The sequence below is a fragment of the Lagenorhynchus albirostris genome, chromosome 3 (assembly GCF_949774975.1).
Source record: "Lagenorhynchus albirostris chromosome 3, mLagAlb1.1, whole genome shotgun sequence".
NCBI classification, from domain to species: domain Eukaryota; kingdom Metazoa; phylum Chordata; class Mammalia; order Artiodactyla; family Delphinidae; genus Lagenorhynchus; species Lagenorhynchus albirostris.
The window spans coordinates 56,928,410-56,951,493 of record NC_083097.1 but is presented as its reverse complement, the minus strand read 5'-3'; the positions used below and the strand labels follow the sequence as shown (position 1 = coordinate 56,951,493).

General features: G+C 42.4%; 1 protein-coding gene across 1 annotated transcript in view; it reads right to left on the bottom strand.

Annotated features, from left to right (window-relative positions):
* FCHO2 (FCH and mu domain containing endocytic adaptor 2) overlaps positions 1-3,766 on the bottom strand; it is a gene marked incomplete at its 5' end in the record, with an annotated part of 117,340 nt that extends 113,574 nt beyond the window's left edge. The window contains 2 exon segments of the mRNA XM_060146315.1: positions 3,616-3,708; positions 3,710-3,766. Of these exon segments, the coding sequence (XP_060002298.1) occupies positions 3,616-3,708; positions 3,710-3,766 (150 nt within the window).
* Between the last annotated feature and the right edge of the window lie 19,318 nt (positions 3,767-23,084).

The following is a 23,084-nucleotide window of genomic DNA, read 5'->3' as shown; positions in this document are numbered from 1 at the left end:
ATGTAGCATATAGTTTTACTTTAAGAAAGCTATAAAGAAACAGGCAGGATGTGCTGCTTTCAAAATAACTTGAAGAGAGTTTGAATGATTCAAATTTTCCTCTAATAAAATGCCACAACAAAAAGATCTGTCTTTTTATATGTAGGGAAAAAAACAATTAACAGCTTGTTTGGTTAGAAACCTAAAACTTTAAAGGTTCCCATTACCTCACTTTGACAAGTTTTATTTTGTTTTGACAGTGCCACTTTAAATATTAGGGGAGAAAAGTGAAATTAATATTACAAATTCTTTAAGAAATTTTTTATAAATGATTCAGAAATAGGTAAATTTTTAAGTTGTCTTAAATAGACAGCTAACAAATTCTGAGAAGTTATTTAGTTCCCAGGGTTTCCTAATTCATTTAGTCCTCCTTTGGAGCTTTTTAAGATCCAATTTAGAGCCTTCATCCCCAACCAGGAAGTAAAATAAAATGCAGTATATTTTAACTATTTGTACTCAATATTGGAAGTGAAGGCAAACACTAAAACACAAACTAGACTTGGGATTCTCTCTAGATTTCAGATAACCAAATTTATTTCCATGCCTCTACTAAGAGGGAAAACAAGGGGCACACAAAAACCTGCAAAAAATGTTCATAAAGCATTATTCATAAAATAGCCAAAACATCAAAAAAGGCTATGTTCAAAACTCAATGAACACAAAACAAAAGATAACCTTAAAATGTTAACGTGCAATTTTGAATTAAGTTAGCAAATTTCAAAAACACATTCATGCATCCAAAAATACAAAACAGGACTTCCCTGGTGGTGCAGTGGTTAAGAATCCACCTGCCAATGCAGGCGACACGGGTTCAAGCCCTGGTCCTGGAAGATCTCACATGCCACGGAACAACTAAGCCCATGTGCCACAACTACTGAGCCTGTGCTCTAGAGCCTGCGACCCACAACTACGGAGCCCATGTGCCACAACTACTGAAGTCTAGAGCCTGCGCACTGCAACAAAGAGTAGCTCCCACTCACCGCAACTAGAGAAAGCCCGCCTGCGGCAACTAAGACCCAACGCACCCATAAATTAATTAAAAAAAAAATACAAAACATTCTAACAACACCAAATTTTAAGTAATCCTTATAGAAGTTTTACAAATTGCCATTGTAAAACCTGAAGTCTAAAATCAATAGGCTAAATATAAAATTCATATGGAAAATCAAGGGACCCAGGAGAGCCAAAATAATCTTGAAAAAGAAGAACAAAGTTGGAGCACTTGCACTTCCCCATTCCAAACTTACTACAAAGCTACAGTAATCGAAACAGTGTGGTATTAGCATAAGGATAGATGATGGGATACCAATGAAAATCCAGAAATAAACTCATACATCTATCGTCAACTGATTTTTGAAAGGAGTGCCAAAACTATCCAATGGAAAAAGAAGAGCCTTTTCAACAAATAGTGCTGGGACAACTAGACCCACAGGCAAAAAACGAAGCTGTACCTCTTCCAGCACCATACACAAAAATTAACTTCAAATGGATCATAAGCCTAAATGTAAGAACTAAAACTATATATAAAATCCATAGAAATAACATAGAAGTAAACCTTTGTGATCCTGGGTTAGGAAAGACTTCTTAGATATGACAACAAAAGCATACATGACAACAGAAAAATTAGACAAATTGGACTTCATCAAAATTTAAAACTTCTGTGCTTCAAATAATACCATCAAAAGAGTGAAAAAGACAACCCACAGAATGAGAGAAAATACTTACAAAATCATGTATTGTAAATCAAAACCACAATGAGATATTACTTCACACCCAACGCTACAATAAAAAAGATAACAAGTGTTGTCCAGCACGTGGAAAAACTGGAAACCTCAGACATTGCTAACGGGATTGTAAAATGGTGCAACCACTTTGGAAAATGTTTGGCCCTTCCTCAAAACATTCAACAGAGTTACCATATGACCCAGCAATCCCATTCCCAGAAGAAATTAAGACATATATCCACATAAAAACTTGTACAGAAATGTTCATAGCAGCATTATTCATGATAGCCAAAAAGCACAACCAACCAAATGTCTACCACTGATGTATGGATAAATACAATGTGAGATAGATAGATACAGAGACACACCCACACACCCACACATGCAATGGAACACTATTTGGCCATAAAATGGAATTAAGTACTGCATGCTACACCCTGGATGAACCTTGGAAACATGCTAAGTAAAAGAAGCCAGTCACAAAGGACCACATGTATGAACCCATTTATATGATTATGTCCAGAACAGACAAATCTACATAGGCAGAAATCTACAGATTAGCTGCCTAGGACTGAGGCAAAAAGGAAATGTAGAGTGATTGCTTATGAACACTGGTATTCTTCCTGAGATGATGAAATTGTTCTAAAAGCGTGGTGACATTTGCACAATTCTATGAACAGACGAAAAATCCTTGAATTGTTAACTTAAATGGGTGTATTATACGGCAGGTGAATTGTACCTCAATAAATCTGCTAAAAAAGGAAAAAAAACACCCTAACGTCTAGTATTTATGTCGATTGTGGAAAACAAGGAACATTCAAAACAAATAACTATGAACTGATTTCAATACTAAGCAGGACCATGCTTGAAACACTCAGAAATTAAGAACTTAAGACATACCTTATTCACTTTAAGAGTACCACTTTAAATATTTCTACGTCTTAACTAAAATGGAATTGTGGCACTCGCAACTGTCAAGCCATAAAATGGGATTCCTGAGATACCTGAGTACACATACTACTTTCATGTACATGGCTGAACTGTGCTTCCCATTACAGCAAACAATAACTGCAGAAAAACACCCCACAGGGAGACTGGGAACTCATTCTCAGAGAACCACCTAACGCTAATACTGAGTTAAAAGGAGGGTGTGGAAAGAATGAGGAAGGGGAAGGAGCACGGAGAACAGGGAGACGTATCGGCGCATTTAAGCCCAAGGAATCCAGTTCCATTAAATTCAACTTTTAAACGCTTTGTGAACAGGCCCAGAGGCAAAGTCCTGGGCGCAGACCAACGAGCCGAGCTGAGAGGCCGAGAGGAAGTGCTGATCCAGCCCAAGCCCGCCCGGGAATGCGTGGGGAAATGGTGGGGGGCCAAAGGGCTAAGATGGGGGCCTGCGGGGTGGGAATGAGGGGAGCCCCTCCGCCCGGCTCCAACCCGCACTCGCCGGCAGCGCGCAGCTGGGGGCGGCCGCGCCGCGGGCCCGTCGTCCGCGTCCGAGCCGCGGAGCGCGCCCGGCGCCCGGAGTCTCCGGCGGGGCCGGGTGCCGTCTCCCGCCCCATCCGGCGCTTTGTCCCAGCGCGGGCGGCGGGCGGCCCCTCGGCGTCCCCACCGCGGGCTGAGGGGCCGCGCTGACAGCCCCCGCCCCCCGCAAGGGCGGCAAGCCAGCGAATCGCCCGACGGGTTTCATCCAGGCGGGACGCAGCAGGCGGCGGTCGGAGGACGCCGGCCCTGCCCGCGGAGCCGCCGCCGCCGCCGCCGCCGCCGCCGCCCGAAGCGCACGCAGGCCGAGGTCAGGCGCAGAAACCCTCCGACTCCGAAACCCACACAATGTCCAACATCCTTCTCTTACCCAAAAATTCTCAACGAAATGCGCCATGACCATCCTGCCGCCGCCACGCTGGGTTCCGCGTCCGCGCCCTCCCGCCGCTCCGTAAACACTGGCCCGGCCCCCACGGCGCCCCCGCCTTTCGCCGCCGCGGCTGCCGCCGCCGCCGCCGCCGCCGCCGCCGCCGCCGCCGCCGCCGCCGTCGCCTTCTTCCCAGAGGCCGACCCGCACCCTCCAGGACGCATGCGCCACCTAGCGGCCGCCGCTGCGGAGCGAACACTCAAACGCCTAGGCTGGGTTGCGCATGCGCCTCGGGCCCCATTGCCGGGTCTTAGTCCGGTCCTTCCCCCTCCAGCGCGGGCTCGTCTGAGAAAGAGTATTTTCTTGGGAACGGTGGAGAACGCCGCACCGGAGCAGTCACCCGGGAGACTGTTCGCACCCTTCGCGGTGCGATGGGTACTGGCTGAGGGACGGAGCGAAGAGAGGGGCCGGCCAGGAACAGTGGAACCCACAGCCAGGCTGCCCCCTCTATTCCTCCTCGCCAAGACTCGCTTCCTGAGCTTTCGAGTATCTCGAAGGTTCCCAAAGTCGGTGCAAGCTGGAATGGGGGAAACTTGGCCTCTAGCCAACATGAGGAGACGCTGAGAAATGGTCAACAGGGTGCCTTTCCTTGATAGGGAATTAAGAACCAAAACAAAACTTTCCGAGGCCGGAAAAGGAGGAAACGCCCTGTCGCCTGAGAGCCCTGGGAGCTGCGCGAGACCCAGGCAGCAAGTCCTCGGCGGAGGCCGCTGACCTCTAGCACGCCCGGAGCAAACCAGCCGGGACTGCGGACAGCAGGAACGTGACCCGAAACCAACGAATTTCCCTAACTCAGCCAGTTTTGCCTTTTTTTGTTGTTGTTAAGTCTCTTGCAGGACTTGTTCATATAAATCCATGGTTCTCCTAGCAACTTGTACATTTTGGAAAAAGAAACAAGTTCAAACACGCCTCGGCATAACAGAGACACTAAATCCCCTTCCCACGCCTTACTTTCCAGAGGTTAAGGGGCAAAAATTAAACCAGATCATTTAGGTCCAAAATATGCAGTTCTTGAAGCCAAGACCGACAAATAGATTTAGTGTAGCTTAAACTGCCCATGCACATCACACCTCCTCGGGTCTTGTGACTTCAAACACGGTGAACACTGTACCACTGTTTCTTCATGGCAGATTATTTCCATCCTCAAAAGTAAAAACCAGACAGTGGGGCTTCCCTGGTGGCGCAGTGGTTGAGAGTCCGCCTGCCAATGCAGGGGACACGGGTTCGTGCCCCGGTCCGGGAAGATCCCACATGCCGCAGAGCGGCTGGGCCCGTGAGCCATGGCCGCTGAGCCTGTGCGTCTGGAGCCTGTGCTCCGCAACGGGAGAGGCCACAACAGTGAGAGGCCCGCGTACCGCAAAAAAAAAAAAACAAAAACCAGACAGTGCCTTTCACATGGATGAAGCTGTAAAGTGTTTGTTTAATAGGAATCATTGGATAATGGTATTGTGATTATATCTTTTTAAGAATATCTTTTAGGAATATATAGGCTGTAATAATACGACATCTAGGATTTGCTTTAAAATGAGTCATTGAGGGGCTTCCCTGGTGGCGCAGTGGTTGAGAATCCGCCTGCCGATGCAGGGGACACGGGTTCGTGCCCCGGGCCGGGAAGACCCCACATGCCGTGGAGCAGCTGGGCCCGTGAGCCGTGGCTGCTGAGCCTGCGCGTCCGGAGTCTGTGCTCCGCAACAGGAGAGGCCACAACAGTGAGAGGCCCGCCTACTGCCAAAAAAAAAAAAAAAAAAAAAGAGTCATTGAGGGAGGAGGAATGGGTAGGGGTAAAAATGAAACAAGATTGACCATGAATTGGTCATTCTAGGAGCTAGGCAATGGAAACGTGGTTCACAATATTACCATCTTTTTGGTATATGTCTGCTTTTTCCTTTCTTTAAAAAGTCTTCATAATGCTATCATTTACACTAGTTTTGGGGAAAGTCAAACTTAGAAATTTGCTACAATTGTCTAAGCCATTAGTCTAGCATTGTCTTTTTTTTTTTTTTAATTTATTTTTGGCTGCATTGGGTCTTCGTTGCTGCGTGTGGGCTTTCTCTAGTTGTGGTGAGCGGGGGCTACTCTTCCTTGTGGTGCACAGACTTCTCGTGGTGGCTTCTCTTGTTGCGGAGCACGGGCTCTAGGTGCGCCGGCTTCAGTAGTTGTGGCACACAGGCTCTAGAGCACAGGCTCAGTAGTTGTGGCACACGGGCTTAGTTGCTCCGCGGCATGTGGGATCTTCCCCGACCAGAGCTCGAACCCATGTCCCCTGCATTGGCAGGCGGATTCTTAACCTCTGTGCCACCAGGGAAGCCCCAGCACTATCTTTCTTGATGCTGAAGAAATTCTAAGAAAAATACAGCCATCTAGATCACCCGGCCGATGAGCTTGGCATTAAATTCCCAGCATCACTAAGCACTACTGCACTTAGACCTGGGCAGGAGAGGCCCCTATCCTGCACCCCATGCTTTAAAGGACCTTACAGATCACAAATACACACATTAATTTATTTTAAAAAACTCATGAGTGCCTCTGCTACAGATGCTGAACACTTGACGCATAACTATCAATACCCTCTCCCATGACCAACACTATTCAGGCTCCTAGGAAACATTTATCTCTTGCCTATATCTTCAAAACAAAAGGTGGAATCCCAAATGCAGTGAAAATTTGTGGCTGCTATAGCTGTCCGTATCAGAAATAGACTGCTTTGGAGTTCAGGCAGAATCTGAGCAGCAGAAGTGCTTAGATAAGAGAGAAGACAAATTGGTTAACTTATGAAGCCTTCCTCTCAGCTTGAGTGCAGTAAATTCTTGCATAACAAAATATATTTTTTTGCATAAGAAAATAGTGTCTAGCAGAGATTTTCCTTGTTTTAGTGTTCCAATTTGTGGTTCCAACACTGAAAGTTTTGCACAGTATTCAAATAGTTGCACAGGGTACACTGACTTCCATTTCGTACTCTTACCTCTGGTCCCATAAATATTAGACGCAGGCCTGCCATGAAGATAAATCTTCTGTATATTTCGGGTGTTTACAAGGTTCGTCAGGGTCAAAACACCATACGCTGTAATTGCCTGGTATTTAAATTGTGGGACTTCATAGTAGTGATTAAGGTGACTAATCTTCAGACAAAATGGTGTAGTAGAAGAATGGGGATGGTATTAGCCACATTCTGACCTCTCAAGTGAGGTTTCCAAGCATGCAGAGTGTAGATAAGGCCCTACGCCAGTAGCCTCATTCATATGCCTTAAAGTATTTGTGCCCCAGATGCTTAGGCCTTGCTTATCCAAACACATTCTGAAATTATTGAAAACGTACATAGGTAACAACAGTATTCCACTCACTCACTGTCTATAATACCTAGCGCTTAATAGTCACTCAGTAACTGTTCAGTGCAAGAATGGATAAATGATTGAACCTATCAAAATGTCAGGGTGGATGGACTTTGGCTATTCAATAATTCCATTCTTCTCTTAATAACTCATATTTTTAATTGGTGCTAGATCTTATAAAAATGTCATTATTTAAGTTCTACTTGATTTAATTTTCTCACATTAAATATTTTCAAAAGAATTTGGGGGGGGGCTTGAGTATGCTTCTTAAAGGATAAGCTATCTTTTGTAATAAAAATAAAATAAAATTGAAATAATAATATTCAAGATTGTCTCTTGCAGGAGATCATCTGTTGGGAAGGGGCCCCTAAACAATTTGGCCTTCAATTTTTGGGTGACCCACACCTGCAAAGTCATCTTCCTCTTAGGAGCCCTCTCTAATTATACCTGCTATCCATATGCTGGCTTCCAGGGCATCCTCCTGGTACCCATTAAACTCTGGCTCAAGCAGTTATGTTATAGCCCCATTAAAAAGAAACAACAGGTCCAAAATGGAGTCATGGTACATTTCGTTAAGAATTTTGAGGTAACAGAAGGATTTTGGAAATTATGTGAGTTTTGGAGTCCAAGGGTTTCTGCGCGTGACCTCAGCCTGCGTGGGCTTTGGGCAGGGGTGGCCTCGACTTGCAGGTTCACAGCCCTTGTGGGGGGTTGGGGGCTCTCAGTATGGGGCTCCTTTGCTAGTTTAATCCTTTTCCCCAGTCCAAAGATCCATGAGAATTGTTGTTGGTTACCAGCTGGGATCATACTGAGTTGATTTAAAAACTGGACTGGGTCCAGTAAAAGCTACTGCTAATGGGGATCTTGGAAGCCAGAAAACCTAAAAAATTGGTGGGTATGGGTTGCACATTTAAAAGCTGTTACAGTACTTGCCACCTCAAGAAGACTTCTGTGATAGGATAAGTTGGTCATGGAATAGGTTGCTTTGATGCTAAGTCTCCCACCAGCCTCAAGGAAATTTCTGTGCAACAAGTTACACTGTGAAACACCCCACAATTTCCAACGACAAGCATATCTCTCTTAGGTATAGTTTGGCTCCACAAAACCCAAAGGCCTAGTTAAAAGAAATGGCATCATCTATACCCAGAATTTGTTACCAAACCTGGCTTACTTGCCCAACTTGTAGCAAGCCAAATGCTGAGATGCCAAGGTTTGTAACAGAGAAAGGGTTTATTCAAAAGGCAGCCAAGAGAAGAGATAGGAGAACAAGTCTCAGATCCACCTCCCTGAAGGCAAGGGGCTCGAGATATTGATGGGATAAAGAATCAAGGTGGTCTTAGGTGTGGGGAAAGGAGATTGGAGGTAGGGAAAATGTGAGGTAACAAGCATTCTGGGCAGGTGTATCTGCGTTACATGCTTCTTCATGGGATACATACTCAAAAATGGACATGCTTAGCCTGATTTGAGGGTGGACTTTTCAGCCCTCTGACATCAAAAGGTCATTCATCAGATACCTGTGCAGACCCAGTTTTAGGATCAGTGGTCCCAACCAACTTTAGCCAGCCTGAACTGGACAAGAGCTGACTCCAAATTGCTAGAAAACAACTTAAGCCCCCATTATTATAGTGACCCATAGGTCAGAGGTGTTATCTAATGGTTAAAAAGTCTTGTAATATATTATCTAAGCTATGTGAAGCTTGGAGGGTATGCAATTAATGAAAGAAAGAAAAACAAGCAAGCAAGCAAGCTTAATCAGTAAAGGCAGGTTACAAGCAGAAGAGTTTTTAACAAGCTGTTCCCTTATCTGCTGTTCTATAAGACACACTTGGGGATTTCTGTTAAGACATCGGCTTCTGTTAACCCTATGGGGCATGGTTTCAAGTTGAATGTGCTACCTTCTGGAACACCTACTTATTTTATGTCTGAAAACTGTAGTCCCAAAGCTATAAATACCTACAAAATTGGCAAAATCTTACTAAAGACAACCTAGAATTTTGTCTCCCAAATATTTGACTTGGTGACCATCAAGTTGGGGGTCCCAAAATATGGCTGGACAGACATGTGGGTTGCACCCCACTTGCAGCTAGATATGGCTGGAGAAAAATGCAGGTTAAACTCTGTCTATGGCTGAGGTCCTACCAAACTGTTGCTCTCAGGGGAATTACAATCTAGAATTACAATGGGCACTGTGAAGAATATTCTAATCGGATAAGATCATTTAAAAAGTATACTTAAAAGTAAGAGTTCCACATATATATGGAATCTAAAAAGAAATGGTTCTGATAAACCTAGAGGCAGGACAGGAATAAAGACACAAGTGTAGAGAATGGACTTGAGGACAAGGGGAGTGGGAAGGGTAAGCTGGGACAAAGTGAGAGAGTGGCACTGACATATATACACTACCAAATGTAAACTAGATAGCTAGCGGGAAGCAGCTGCATGGCACAGGGAGATCAGCTTGGTGCTTTGAGACCACCTAGAGGGGTGGGATAAGGAAGGAGGGAGGGAGATGCAAGAGGGAGGGGATATGGGGATATATGTATGCATATAGTTGATTCATTTTGTTATACAGCAGAAACTAACACAACACTGTAAAGCAATTATACTCCAATAAAGATGTTAAAAAAAAAAAAGTAAGAGTTCCCATATCAAACAAACAGAAGGGGATACCTATTTTAATTGGTATGCGGAAGCCTCCAAACGACTTTAAAATTCCAAAAACAGCTTCATTAAAAGGTTTGCTGTAAAAAAAAAAAAAAAAAAAAAAAAGATTTGCTGTAAAAGACTAGTGAAATATTAAAGCTATATGAGGTACCTAAAACAAAAGACTGTAGGATTGACATAACTCCTACTCTCCCCTCTATACTCCTTTGAGTACTCAATCTAGTAATCCTCTGTCTGAAATGTTTTTCCATTCTGAAAAGGCTACATGACCATACGCAAAAGTCTGCCAAGTTAATGACCTGAAAAACACCCCTATATCTACTTTCAAAGGAGGGCCCTCATTTGAGAACTTCCCAAAGTTGCCTGGGACTCTGAGGGATTTTTCTGGTAAATTGCTATGTTATTTCCATAATCATCAAAGGGAAAACTGAAAATAAAATTAATGGAAAACCTTGCCAAATTCTGGTAAATACTGGAGCCTGCAGATGGAATCCTGGGAAAACTGACAAAAGTGGGCAAAGGATGAGAATTCTTCCCAGAGTCAGCTCTCCTTGGATCTCAGCCTGTGGTCCCAACTGAGAAAGGAAAATAAAATATCATGTTATCCCCTTCTTTCCAAAACCAGACACAGTGGTTATTGATCCTTTCTCTCCCAATGACAACTGTTGCCTTCTTTTTTTGTCATTATCTAAGTCTTTCTTTCTTTTGGCCATCTTTGGGAGTAGCTCTAAGATCTTGGGAAGGTAATATCTCCTGCACCTTCTTTGGGAATGCCTCCTAAAACCAAAGGGTTGTTCATTACTGCCAGAAATATTTACTGTTGTCCCAGCTGAAACCTGACAAGATATCTGAAAAAAACTGAATTCTTCTAGTTTCCTCAAATATCTGACTACAATTCTCCAAAGTAACATTTTCAATTTTTGTCCACCCTTCTAATTTGGCATTCCTAAGAGCAAAGACTGCCCTCGAATTTCTCTAGAAGGGACTATACTAGGCCTTCTTCACTACCCAAATGGCAGCCAAACATCAAGGATTTGGGCTTTGGATATACATCTCAAAGCTGAAAAAGACGACTCCTGCCATCTGCTCCTGTATAAATGCTGGAGACCTTCAAATCAAATTGACTAAGAAAAGAAGTAGCTGGCATTGATCTAGACTGCTTCCACTCAAGATGCCAGATTAAGATTTCGTATTTTAACTAAACATGAAAACTTCTCTCCTTTCCTTTACAATGGCATTGGCCTGGAAAGATAATGACATCACCCATATCTCCCAGGCCATTGCTAAGGGGGCAGGTGACCTCTGGAATTTAGAACAACTTTTTATTTCAGGCTAGGAAAAAACCTAACTGACCCTTGGGTTGAACAGAAAAATGTAGCACTCCCTGCAAATGAGTCCATTAACAGTACCACCTTAGCGGAAGTGGTTTGTGCCCCCATAGGATTTATCTTTTTCTGTGGGGATTATCGTCCTCCTTGAGCCTGTGAACACCTAGAAGGCTGGCACATAACCAGGCCTCTTAGTTAGGTTATCTAACTGTGCCTCTGTCTACAAACAAACTTAGACCTCGTCGGTCAACTTCCCTGAATTTACATTATCAAGTTTGAAAGGACTTACCAGGAGGCATTCATGATTCCGGATTTACTTCTTTGGGCAGGGCTCTACTTCCCTAGTTAGGAGTGAATACGAATGAGGCTATAATCAGGAAACTCTCCTTAACTCTTGAAAATATTGCAGTCTGCTGAAAAAGCAATAGCTGTGCAAGACAGACCCTTAGACAACCTGGCCAAAGTTGTTCTTTTTTTTTTTTTTAATACTTATTTGTTTATTTATTTATTTTTGGCTGCACTGGGTCTTAGTTGTGGCATGCAGACTTCTTAGTTGCAGCATACATGTGGGATCTAGTTCTCTGACCAGGCATCGAACCCTGGCCCCCTGCATTGGGAGCATGGAGTCTTATGCACTGGACCACCAGGGAAGTCCCCAAAGTTGTTCTTGATAACAGGATAGCCCTTGATTATCCTTTAGGTGAACAAGGAGGTGTCTCTGCCACCACCACCTGCTGCATCTGGACTCATATTTCTGGGGAAGTTGAAACTCAGTTACACAAGATCACTGAACAAGCCGTTTGGCTTTTAAAGGTGACCCCATCAAGGGGTCTTTCTCTGACTTACTTGATTTTGATTGGTTTGGGTCTTGGGGGCCATGGCGCCAAAGTACACTCTAGACATTGGGGAAGATCTTGCCTATAATAATCATGACAATCTCTCTGGTGCATTGTATTCTATCAAGAGCTTTAAATGCATGTTCACAGCTGCTAACTACCAAGCAAATGATCTCCATGTGAATGATCTCCCTCAAGCTGGAACATGGAAAAAGAAATAAAGGGAGTGACCAACAAAAAATGTGAGCCTGAAATGCAACCTGTGAATACCACACAAGATTCAGCAAAAAACAGGGTCAATGAAAGCTGCAATAACTATAGAGTGGTGGGTGAGAGTGGCGCTAATGCCTTACATTTTGGTCACATCTCTCAGGCTGAGAGTTTGATCAAGGGGGACATTTTTAAAAAGAAGCAACAGGCCCCAAAGTAGGGTCCCTTATGCTAAGCCCCACCAAGACTCAATACCTAACCTAATTGCAGTTTCAGCACCCACAGGAGTGGAATTTTAAACCAATCAGTCTGGAATTTCCTGATCAGCACTAGTGAGGTAATCTGCCTGAGACCCCATACCTTCCCCTAATGGAAAGTGACCTTGTGTGAAATAATCTAGTCTTTTAACTTCTTTGTCCCACCCTCCTTCGCCTATAAAAGCCTTCCATTTGGTATAGCTCCTGAGAGCACTCTTGTTAGATGGGATGCTGAATTCATGAATCTTGGAATAAAGCCAATTAGATCTTTAAGTTTACTCAGTTGAATTTTCTTTTTTTTACAGTTCAAAGCATATTTAGACTGTTAAAACATAACTTGATAAGTGGTAGCAAATAAGAGGAGAAATTAGCACAAAATAACCTAAATCTCAATTCTCCGGTTTACAAAATATCTCTAAGATTTGAGGGCAAGGCACCCAGAGAACTTCCTCCTTTTCATTCCTTAGTTGGATCTCCTATTTCCAATCCTGGATTCACAGCTCACAGCATATTAATCAACATTTAACTACAAGAGCCATTTCTTTATTACACCATTTAAAACTAGTTCTATTCCAAAGTGTTGGCTATAAAGGAAACACATTTTTCTCATTTATTTTCAATATAATTTTGCAAATGAATTTCCACTTGTTTCCAAGATGAGAGTGGCAGAAGGGAAGCTCCTATAAAAAAAAACCTCTCTTATTTCCTGCTAATTTCTTCAAGGAGCAGCATCCTGTGTCAGATTCAGTAGCCTTTCTATGTACTGATCTTGATAATACTTGATAATAAGTGGCAAAAAAGCTAAGCTCCATTAAAAGGCAGAAGAGAAACAGGCAGATCCCTGAAATCTGGTGTTCTCTCATTTTCCCCTACTCAATAGCAGCATATTGAAAGCAAAAGCTTTATGCAAAACAGAAAGAAAAGCAAAAGCTTGTCAGATGGTATCCAGACAGGCTGCTCTGTGAGGGCCAGGAAGTAGAAACATGTTAATCAAACTGCAGAATGGGGCTAAATATCACCCTCCACACGCTTCTCGTTCAAGCAGCTTGTTAGGCTCACCTGTCCTCTCTCCTGAGCGCACCTGGGATTGACTGCCTGTTCCTTGATGTGACATCATCTCTTCCTTCACAATGAGGTTTACTTTCCCAGGAACTCTCTTACCTGCTGTCTTGGCACAAAATACCTGATAGGCTTATAGAGCTGGTGACCACAGGGAACCCAACAGCGGTTTGAAAATTAAGGAAAGAGAAATTATTATCATACGGACAGGAAGGTGATGGATGGTAAGGTAAAAACATACAAAAATGTTTGTCATTAATATTAAGTGGAAATATAGAAGATAACATAGAAAATAGATTAAAGATATAAATATGTGAAAAATATGCATGTAAATGGACAAAAATCAAAAGAAAACATGGAAAATGTTTATGTGTTATTAAGATTATGACAATTATTAAACATTTAAAATTTATTTTAATGTAATAACATAATATGATTTAAGGAGTATCGCTCTTCTTTGTTTTTACCTGAGTATGAATGTAACTGGGGCAAATCTTCCTTAAGTCTTTCATTAACTAACTCCTCTCTTTCATTTATTCAGGCAACAGACAATTATTGAGCATCTAATACAATGAAAAGAGTATTTCTGCTCTTAAGAAATTCACAATGCAATATGGACTCATGATGAAGACAATAGAGATGATGACAATTACAAAATAATGTGCCCAGAAGAGTGCCTGGTATATCAATGGCAACCAATAAACATTTATTAAATGAATAAATAAGCAAATCACTTTGTTCAGAGGAATAGCCTCAAATTCAGTTAGTGCTTTTTCTCTTTTTTCTTTTTTCCTTTTTTGCTTTTCTTTCTTCCTTTCTTTTTCTTTCCCCATTCTTCCTTCCTTCCTTCCTTCCTTCCTTCCTTCCTTTCTTTCTTCCTTCCTTCCTTCCTTTCTTCCTTCCTTTCTTTCTTCTTTCTTTCTTTCTTTCTTCCTTCCTTTCTTCCTTCATTTCCTTCTTTCTTCTTTCTTTCTTCCTTCCTTCCTTTCTTTCTTTCTTTCTTTCTCAAAGAAACTGACAGGAAATTGTCTGGGTTCATAGAGGTTTTTCTCCATTAGCTGGTTTGAGGTTTGTGGGGATAGTGGAGTCCAGAGCACATTCTGAAACTCAGTGCTTCTGGGACAAGCTAGCCCCCTAGGAGGTGGCTGTGTATGGCAACTGGAAGAATAGAGACTAGAATAGGAATTGTAGCCATAGGAACCCAAGAAAAGAGGCATCTTTGGTTGAGCTAAATATGGAGGAGTGGGCTTGGTCTCCCTTGAAGACTCATTGAAGCCTGCACAGAGATCTCAGTCACCATTGGACCAGCACCTTCTGCACACTGAGTATCACCAGATTTCAGCAACAACATAGTATACCAGTAAGAAGCATAGTCCCTGAGTTTCTTGGTCAAACGAGGAGAAGGAGGGAGCCCTGTCCATCCATTTATGTAACAAACATTTATTTAACACCTATATTAAGAAAGGCTCTCTTCTAAATACTGGGGATATAATAGTGAATGAAACAAATAACTTTGCTGCTCTTGTGACACTTACTTAGTGTGGGAAGAGAGACCACAAGTATGTAAATAAGTGAGATCTTTTTGGATGGTGATACATGCTATGAAGTATAATTGGGATAGATTGTGGTGGGGAGAAGGGACTTCTTTACAGAGAGTAGCCTCTCTGAGGAAGTGACATTTGAGCAGAGACCTGAATGAACCAAAGGACCAGTCAGGCAAACATCTGCAGAGAGGTTCACGTTGAAGGATCAGACAGTGCAGAGCCCCAGAGTTAGCAGTGAGCTTGTTTTGTTAAAATACACGGAAAGGAGAGCAGTGTAATTGGAAGGCAGCGATAAATTGGAAGAAGGTCAGAGAGGAAGGCAGAGTTGTGTCAAGGACAGAGAAGCTGGTTGTATTGGTTGCAGTCCAAGGAAGCCAATGGAGGGTTTTAAAGCAACAGAGATACGATCTGATTTATGTCTTAAAAGATCACATTGACTGCTCTGTGCAAAGGGCTTTGGGGCGGGGGCAGGAACTGGGAAGTCACTTAAAAAACATTATAGCCCTGGCAAGAGAAGATGGTGGCAGGGACTAGGTGACAGCTGTGGCAGTGGTAAGGAGTGATCAGGCTCAAGATCTATTTTGAATGTAAAGCTGACAGAATTTGCTAATGGATCAGTTGTGGGGTATGAAAGGAAGAAAGAAATCAAGGATGGTCCTAGGAGTTGTGCTTGAGCAACTAGGTGTATAATTGTGCCTCAGAGATGGAAAAGGTATGGAGAACAGCTGGTTTGGAGAAAGGGAGGAGGATTCAGGGTTCTGTTTTGGACATGTTAGGTTTAAGATGCCTATTGGAAATCCAAGTGGAAATGGCTATCAGGCAATTCGATACATGATTTGGGAGCTAAAGACAGATGTTGGATTGAAGTCATAAATTTGAGGGTCATCACCATGTATAGATGAGACAATGAAATTCATAGAAGGGGGAGAGAGAGAGAGAGAGAGTGCACAGGAGAGAGACAATTGAGTTGAACCAAAAATTCTGGGGCACTTCTACACTTATACGTCAGGAGAAGTGGATGAGCCAGCATTGGAGATTAAAAAAGAGTAGCAAAATAGAAAAAACACCAGGAAAAAAGGAAGGCATTGAAGCCAAGCGAATGTTTCAAGAACTGGTCAATGGACAAATATGAGAAATGCCATTGCATTTAGCAGAATGGAGGCAGCCTTGGCAAGTGTTGATTCTTTGAAGTGGTGGAGAAAGAAACCTGATAGGAGTGGTTTGAAAAGAGAAGAGGAAGTAATGACAGCAAATACAGACAACTCGTTCAAGCAGCTTTGCTGTGAAAGGGAGCAGTGAAATAGGCAGATATTGAAGGGAACAAGGAATGAAAGGGAAGGAGCGTTAAAATGGGCGGTATTGTCATGCTTGAGTGTCAGAGGGAATGAGCCAAAGAGAAGGGAGTGGGGAGATAATTATAGAAATGTGGTCCTTGAGTGGAGGAAAGGACATGGGACCAGAGCAAAATCAGAACGTCAAGAGAGTGATTCTGGATTTCCAGTTAATAACTCTAATAGCATCTTGATCAGTTAGTGGAAAAAATAATTATAACTGCATGTGCAATTTTAGTTCTGCATGATAAAAGCACCTTTCATGTATTATCTCACTGAATCCTCACATCAGCCTTATGAGGTCACTACTATTATTATCCCGATTTTACAGATGAGAAGATACACTCGATGAGATTAAATAAGTTGCCAAGGTCACAGAACTAGTAAGTGGTAAATTACTGTTAACTTGTGGTAAACTTATTAACATTGGTAAACTACAGTACTGTTAACAGCGGCATGAACAAGGTGTTATGCAGGAAGGTAAATGAGGCCACAAGCAATAGAAGAGGTCAAAAGAAGATGAGTGGTCAAGGGTGAAAGTTAAACTCATCCACCCAGGGCTTTTATTTATGGTTTTTTTTTTTCTTTCATAGTCTGGTGTTCATCAGTTGCCACATTCATTCTATAAAGAAGTCCCTTCTTTGGTTATCGTCGTTCTAACCAGGTGCTCTAAATGAATATGAATGCTAACTAATAAGGATCCCATAAAAATTTCAAGCGAATTTATTTACATACATATTATTTTAAAAAAATTTTTCTCTTCTCACCATCAGTTCTGAAACATGCAAGAAATATAATTGTCCAAAAACTCAGATTCTATCAAAATCTAGACTTGTCCCACCCTAAACAGGACATCTGGTCATTGTATTAAAACAGTCCCTTTTTACAGGCAGAAGGAAACAGACAACCAAATCATCCTGTAGACATGACTGCAATGTTTTCTATCAAATCTTTAAGAAAGACCACTAGGGCTTCCCTGGTGGCACAATGGTTAAGAATCTGCCTGCCAATGCAGGGGACAAGGGTTTGAGCCCTGGTCTGGGAAGATCCCATATGCTACGGAGCAACTAAGCCCGTGTGCCACAACTACTGAAGCCCGCGCTCCTAGAGCCTGTGCTCTGCAACAAGAGAAGCCACCGCAGTGAGAAGCCCGCGCACCGCAATGAAGAGTAGCCCCCGCTCGCAGCGACTACAGAAAGCCCGAATGCAGCAAGGAAGACCCAATGCAGCCAAATATAAATAAATAAAATAAATCTATTTAAAAAAAAAAGAAAGACCACTAAATTCTGACGAAGTATTTTCAGGGAGGCAACCGGACTAGGCCAAACTGACCAGATCCAAAGGTGATGAAATGAAATTTTGTTTCTAGCCTTGCAACTCCACTGGATATCTGCCTTGATATACTTTTTAAAAGAGTGCTTCAAGAAAAAACTGTCATCAATTAGGGTTTTATAAAAAAAAATAAGGTCCAGAAAAATACGTTATTTTTTTCTTCTCACTTCCCACACGCCAGCTAAAACCACTTCTTCCCTTTATTCAAAGATGTCTTCAAATATATCCTCTCCGGAAAAAGAAAGCTGCTAAACCATTACCTTCTGTATAATCTCACTTATATTTCTTTTTTCCTCCATATTCACTGATACATCCTTTAGATGAATTAGTTTATATCTTGTCACAAAAAACTATAAACTGTTCTTTGTAGCATTTCTTTCTTTTCTTACTTTTATAAATTTATTTATTTATTTTTGGCTACATTGGGTCTTCGTTGCTATATGCAGGCTTTCTCTAGTTGCGGTGAGCGAGACTACTCTTCATTGTGGTGTACGGCTTCTTATTCTGGTGGCTTCTCTTGTTGCGGAGCACGGGCTCTAGGCACGTGGGCTTCAGTAGTTGTGGCACTCGGGCTCAGTAATTGTGGCACACAGGCTTAGTTGCTCCACGGCATGTGGGATCTTCCCGGATGAGGGCTCGAACTTCCCCAGGGAAGTCCTCTTTGTAGCACTTCTTGTTTTTTGTTTGTTTGCAGGTGTATGTGTTTGTGTTTGTGTTTGGGGGGTACTCATCCTTCCTTCTTTACTCTTAAAAATACATCCTCGGGCTTCCGTCATGGTGCAGTGGTTGAGAGTCCGCCTGCCAATGCAGGGGACACGGGTTCGTGCCCCGGTCCGGGAAGATCCCACATGCCGCGGAGCGGCTGGGCCCGTGAGCCATGGCCACTGAGCCTGCGCGTCCGGAGCCTGTGCTCCGCAACGGGAGAGGCCACAACAGTAAGAGGCCCGCGTACCACAAAAAAAAAAAATAAATAAATAAATCCTCTCCTACTTTTCAGTTTATCTGTAGGTATATATACATATATGTATATGTATATTTACCCATTCAGTCATTGAATAATTGTGTGTTGTGTATTGTTTGTAGACACTGTTTTGGATGTGTGACATATGGTAGTGAAGAAAATAGGTAAAGTCTGCCCTCAGAAATCTTACAGCTCAGTAAGATTAATAGGCAAAAATAAAATATCATAAAGAAGTAGATATATAGTATAATGTCTAATATGTGTAATTAGATATACAGTATTGTGATAAGTGCTATATTAAAAAATAAATCTGGGCAAAGGCAGTGTAATATTGTATTTAAAAACAGCAGATAAGAGACTATAGGACTATATAGAATATGACACTGGAATTAAACTGTTTTTTTTTTTTTTTTTTTTTTTTTTTGCGGTACACGGGCCTCTCACTGTTGTGGCCTCTTCCGTTGCAGAGCACAGGCTCCGGATGTGCAGGCTCAGCGGCCATGGCTCACAGGCCCAACCGCTCCGCGGCACGTGGGATCATTCCCGGACCGGCGAACGAACCCGTGTCCCCTGCATCGGCAGGCGGACTCTCAACCACTGCGGCACCAGGGAAGCCCTAAACTGGGTTTTAAACCTGGCTCTGATACTTATGAGCTCTGTGACCTTAGGGAAGTTACATAATCACTTGTGTGACGCAATTTACACCTGTCCATCTGTAAAGAGGGAATGTACAATGTATACCTGTAAAGAGGGAATAATAATAGCACCTACCTCAAAAGGTTGTTGTAAGGATTAAATGATTTAAAATATGGAAAACAAAAACATAAACAAAAAAATATGGAAAACAGATATGTCTGGGATATAGTAAATACAATCAATGTAAGTTATTAATATTATTAAGAGGACTAGGGAGTAATGAGAGGTGCTATCTCAGGGAAAACGTTTTCAGAGAAGACCGATGTGAGGAGGTGAATGGAATGAAGGAGAATCTCCTGTGATATCTGGAGAAAGAACCTATCAGGCAGAAGGAAAAGCAAGTGCAAAGAACAGCAAGGAGTTTGGTGTGGTTTGAGCAGAGCAAGTGGGTAAGAGTTGAAAGAAATGAGGAGGGAGTCAGGGGCCAGATGAGCTAGGGCCTTGTAGGCACAGAAGAACTTCAGTGTTGCTCTAATGGTGGTGAGAAGCTATCAGAGGACTTCCAGCAGAGGGGGACCACAACCAAATGTTTAGAAGGACCATCCTAGCTGCTACGTGGAGATGAAGTTACAGAAGGGAAGACAGCTGGTGGTGAGACATTTACCAGCACGTCACTGCACAGCATTCAAGATATATTAGTAAGCAGAAAAAAGCAAGGTATAGGACAGAGTGCATGGTATATTTCTGTTTGCATAAAAAGAAGAAAAGTATATATGTGTGTGTTTGTGTATATGTACAAACATTTATATATACACATGCATTTCACTTATATATGCAAACATTTTATACATATAATATATATATAATCTAAGTAATTGTATGTGTGTTTTTTGTGTGTACTTACCCTATCTTGGGAAGGCTATGTAAGAAACTGGTAACCATGATTGTCTTTGCACATGACCTTAGCCAAAAGGCCAAGAATCAATCATGGTTGCTTTTGAAGATGGGAACTAGGTAACGTGAATAAAAAAGAGACTGACTCCTGCACTTTTGGAATTTTGTTCCATGTGAATGTACTATTTAAAAATAGATAAAGAAACTTAAACACTAAAAGGGAAGAAAAGAATCAGAATCATTTTACCCAGATGTTTAAAAATGGAACCAGAGGTGAGAGATAAAGCAGCAAACAAAGATACTGAAATGTATTGGATGCTTGGGAGGAAAAAACACAAATGTCACCACCAAAGATACTAGTATATGTATACTTGAAACAAGACAAAAATAAAATGTTTTCCTGTTGCCTTTTTTGCTTCAATGACTATTTGACTAGTGCCTGTCGATCACACTTTATTTCCTTAATTTTATAGGATTTTTCTACTGTCTCCTAGCAGTAAATATCCTGTGGAGAAGTCTGAAGCTAGCCTAAATTGTTTTTCCCTTTTTTACATCATTTTTTTCAACCTGTCTCTTCAAAAGGTTATTTTTCTTTGAAGTCAAATAAATTTATTACAATGTATCTTGTTATAGATGCAACACATCCATTTTTTTCTGTCACCCTGTTAGGATAGGCTAAACTATTATGATAGATCCCAAATGAAATGGTTCTAACAAAATAGAAGTTTATTTCTTCCTAGGGTAACAGTCTACTACAGGTATTCCAGATCACAGGACAGCTCTTCCCCGCACTTATGGCTGAGCCATATGCCCAGCACTTTGAAAAAAGGGGAGATGTACAATATATATTGTGATGTACAATATATCCTTGTAGCAACATCTGAAATTTTTATTTTCTTTTCACTTCTTTTTTTTTTAATATTTATTTATTTGGCTGCGTCAGGTCTTAGTTGTGGTACACGGGATCTTTTGTTGCAGCGTGTGGGCCCTCTAGCTGTGGTGCGCTGGCTCTAGAGCGCACGGGCTTAGTTGCCCTGTGGCACGTGGAAACTTAGTTCCCCGACCAGGAATCCAACCCAGGTCCCCTGCACTGGAAGGCGGATTCTTAACCATTGCACCACCAGGAAAGTCCCTTCTTTTCACTTCTCCCTGGGCCCTGCTGTCTCATGTTTCATCAACGTGAAGAAAAATGTGTCTTCATGTTTTTATCTTATCTTCCCTGAACTCACATATTTCTGCTTTGTGCCCTTGTTTTTTTTTTTTTTTTTTTTTTTTTTGCGGTATGTGGGCCTCTCACCGCTGTGGCCCCTCCCGTCGCAGAGCACAGGCTCCGGACGCTCAGGCCCAGCGGCCATGGTCCACGGGCCCAGCCGCTCCGCGGCATGTGGGATCCTCCCGGACCGGGGCACGAACCCGTGTCCCCTGCATCGGCAGGAGGACTCCCAACCACCGCGCCACCAGCGAAGCCCTGTGCTCTTGTTTTATACTCATGAATTTTATAGAGATAACTTTTAAAACTTAATTCATGGCAATTTGTTTGGTCTCAATTTTTTCCTGCTCCATGGTGAGAATTCTTCATCTGCCATTTGTTTTGCCTGGTTTTCCCCCCTCATTCTTTCTTATCTCTTTTTATAGTTCCTACAGTAGTTGTTTTTTTTTATATTTGCTTATTCAACTTTATATAAGTTAAGTTCCCCCCAGACTACTTATTTACTGGAGTTTTGTGGGAGAGAGTCCAGGACTGCTTTCAAGATCAGTAGAAACTGTCCTCATAACACAGGGTTATGTGTGTGAGTCAGTCCCTTTAGGTTTTTCCTTTCTGCAGCCTACTTGAGGTCAGCACCAAAGGGATGTCACAATGCATCTTTCTCCCTCACTCTCCTCCCTCAACAATGGACTGCTTCCTGAAAAATATGATTAGTCTGTGATATTTCTTGCTCAAATCCACTTCCTCAACTTTTTCTCAGTACTAAACTGAGTCCAGAGAAGTTCCCACCACCAGAACTTCATTTCATTGTTGCAGCAAAGGGATTATTGATTTTTATCTTAAGCTATGCACTTGATTATTTTTTTCATAAATTTATTTATTTATTTATATTTGGCTGAGTTGGGTCTTCGTTGCTGTGCGCAGGCTTTCTCTAGTTGTGGCAAGCGGGGGCTACTCTTCATTGTGGTGCACAGGCTTCTCATTGCGGTGGCTTCTCTTGCTGTGGAGCACGGGCTCTAGGTGCGCGGGCTCAGCAGTTGTGGTGCACGGGCTTAGTTGCTCCGCGGCATGTGGTATCTTCCTGGAACAGGGCTCAAACCCATGTCCCCTGCTTTGGCAGGTGGATTCTTAACCACTGCACCACCAGGGAAGTCCTATGCACTTTACTTTAGAGTCATGGGTTCTGCTGTCTTTTTCTCAGATTTGCAGCTCTGGGCTCCATTCTTCTCTGTGTCTCTGTTCAACCCTTGCCACTTTTGGCAATCCTTCTTCCTATTTTAGCTTCAGATGCCTTCCCATTTCATTAGCTATGGAGTTGGCATTACTGTTTCTCACCCTCTGTTACTTATTGGTGGTTTCTAAAAGAAGAGGCAGCAAAACCCCAACTTTTGTCATATTAATACCTGGATACCTTTAGAAGATAATTTTGCATTAACTCTGCCTGGCATTTAGTAGGCCCTTTCAGTCCAAGTCCCTCTTTAGTTCTGGGAAATGTTCTTTCCTTATTTCTTTGATAATTTCCTCCCTTTTATTCTCACAGTCCTATACCTACAGTTTTAGTTATATTTATCCTCTATGATTCTTAATACTACTTTTCTTTCTCCTTCCTTCCTTCCCTACTTCCTTCCTTCCTTCTCTCCCTCCTTCCTTCCTTCTCCCTTTCCTTCCTTCCTTCCTTCTTTTCTTTCTTTCCCTTCCTTCCTTCCTTCCTTCCTTCCTTCCTTCCTTCCTTCCTTCCTTCCTTCCTTCCTTCCTTCCTTTCTTTCTTTCTTTCTTTCTTTTCTTTCTTTCTTTCTTTCTTTCTTTCTTTCTTTCTGGAATACC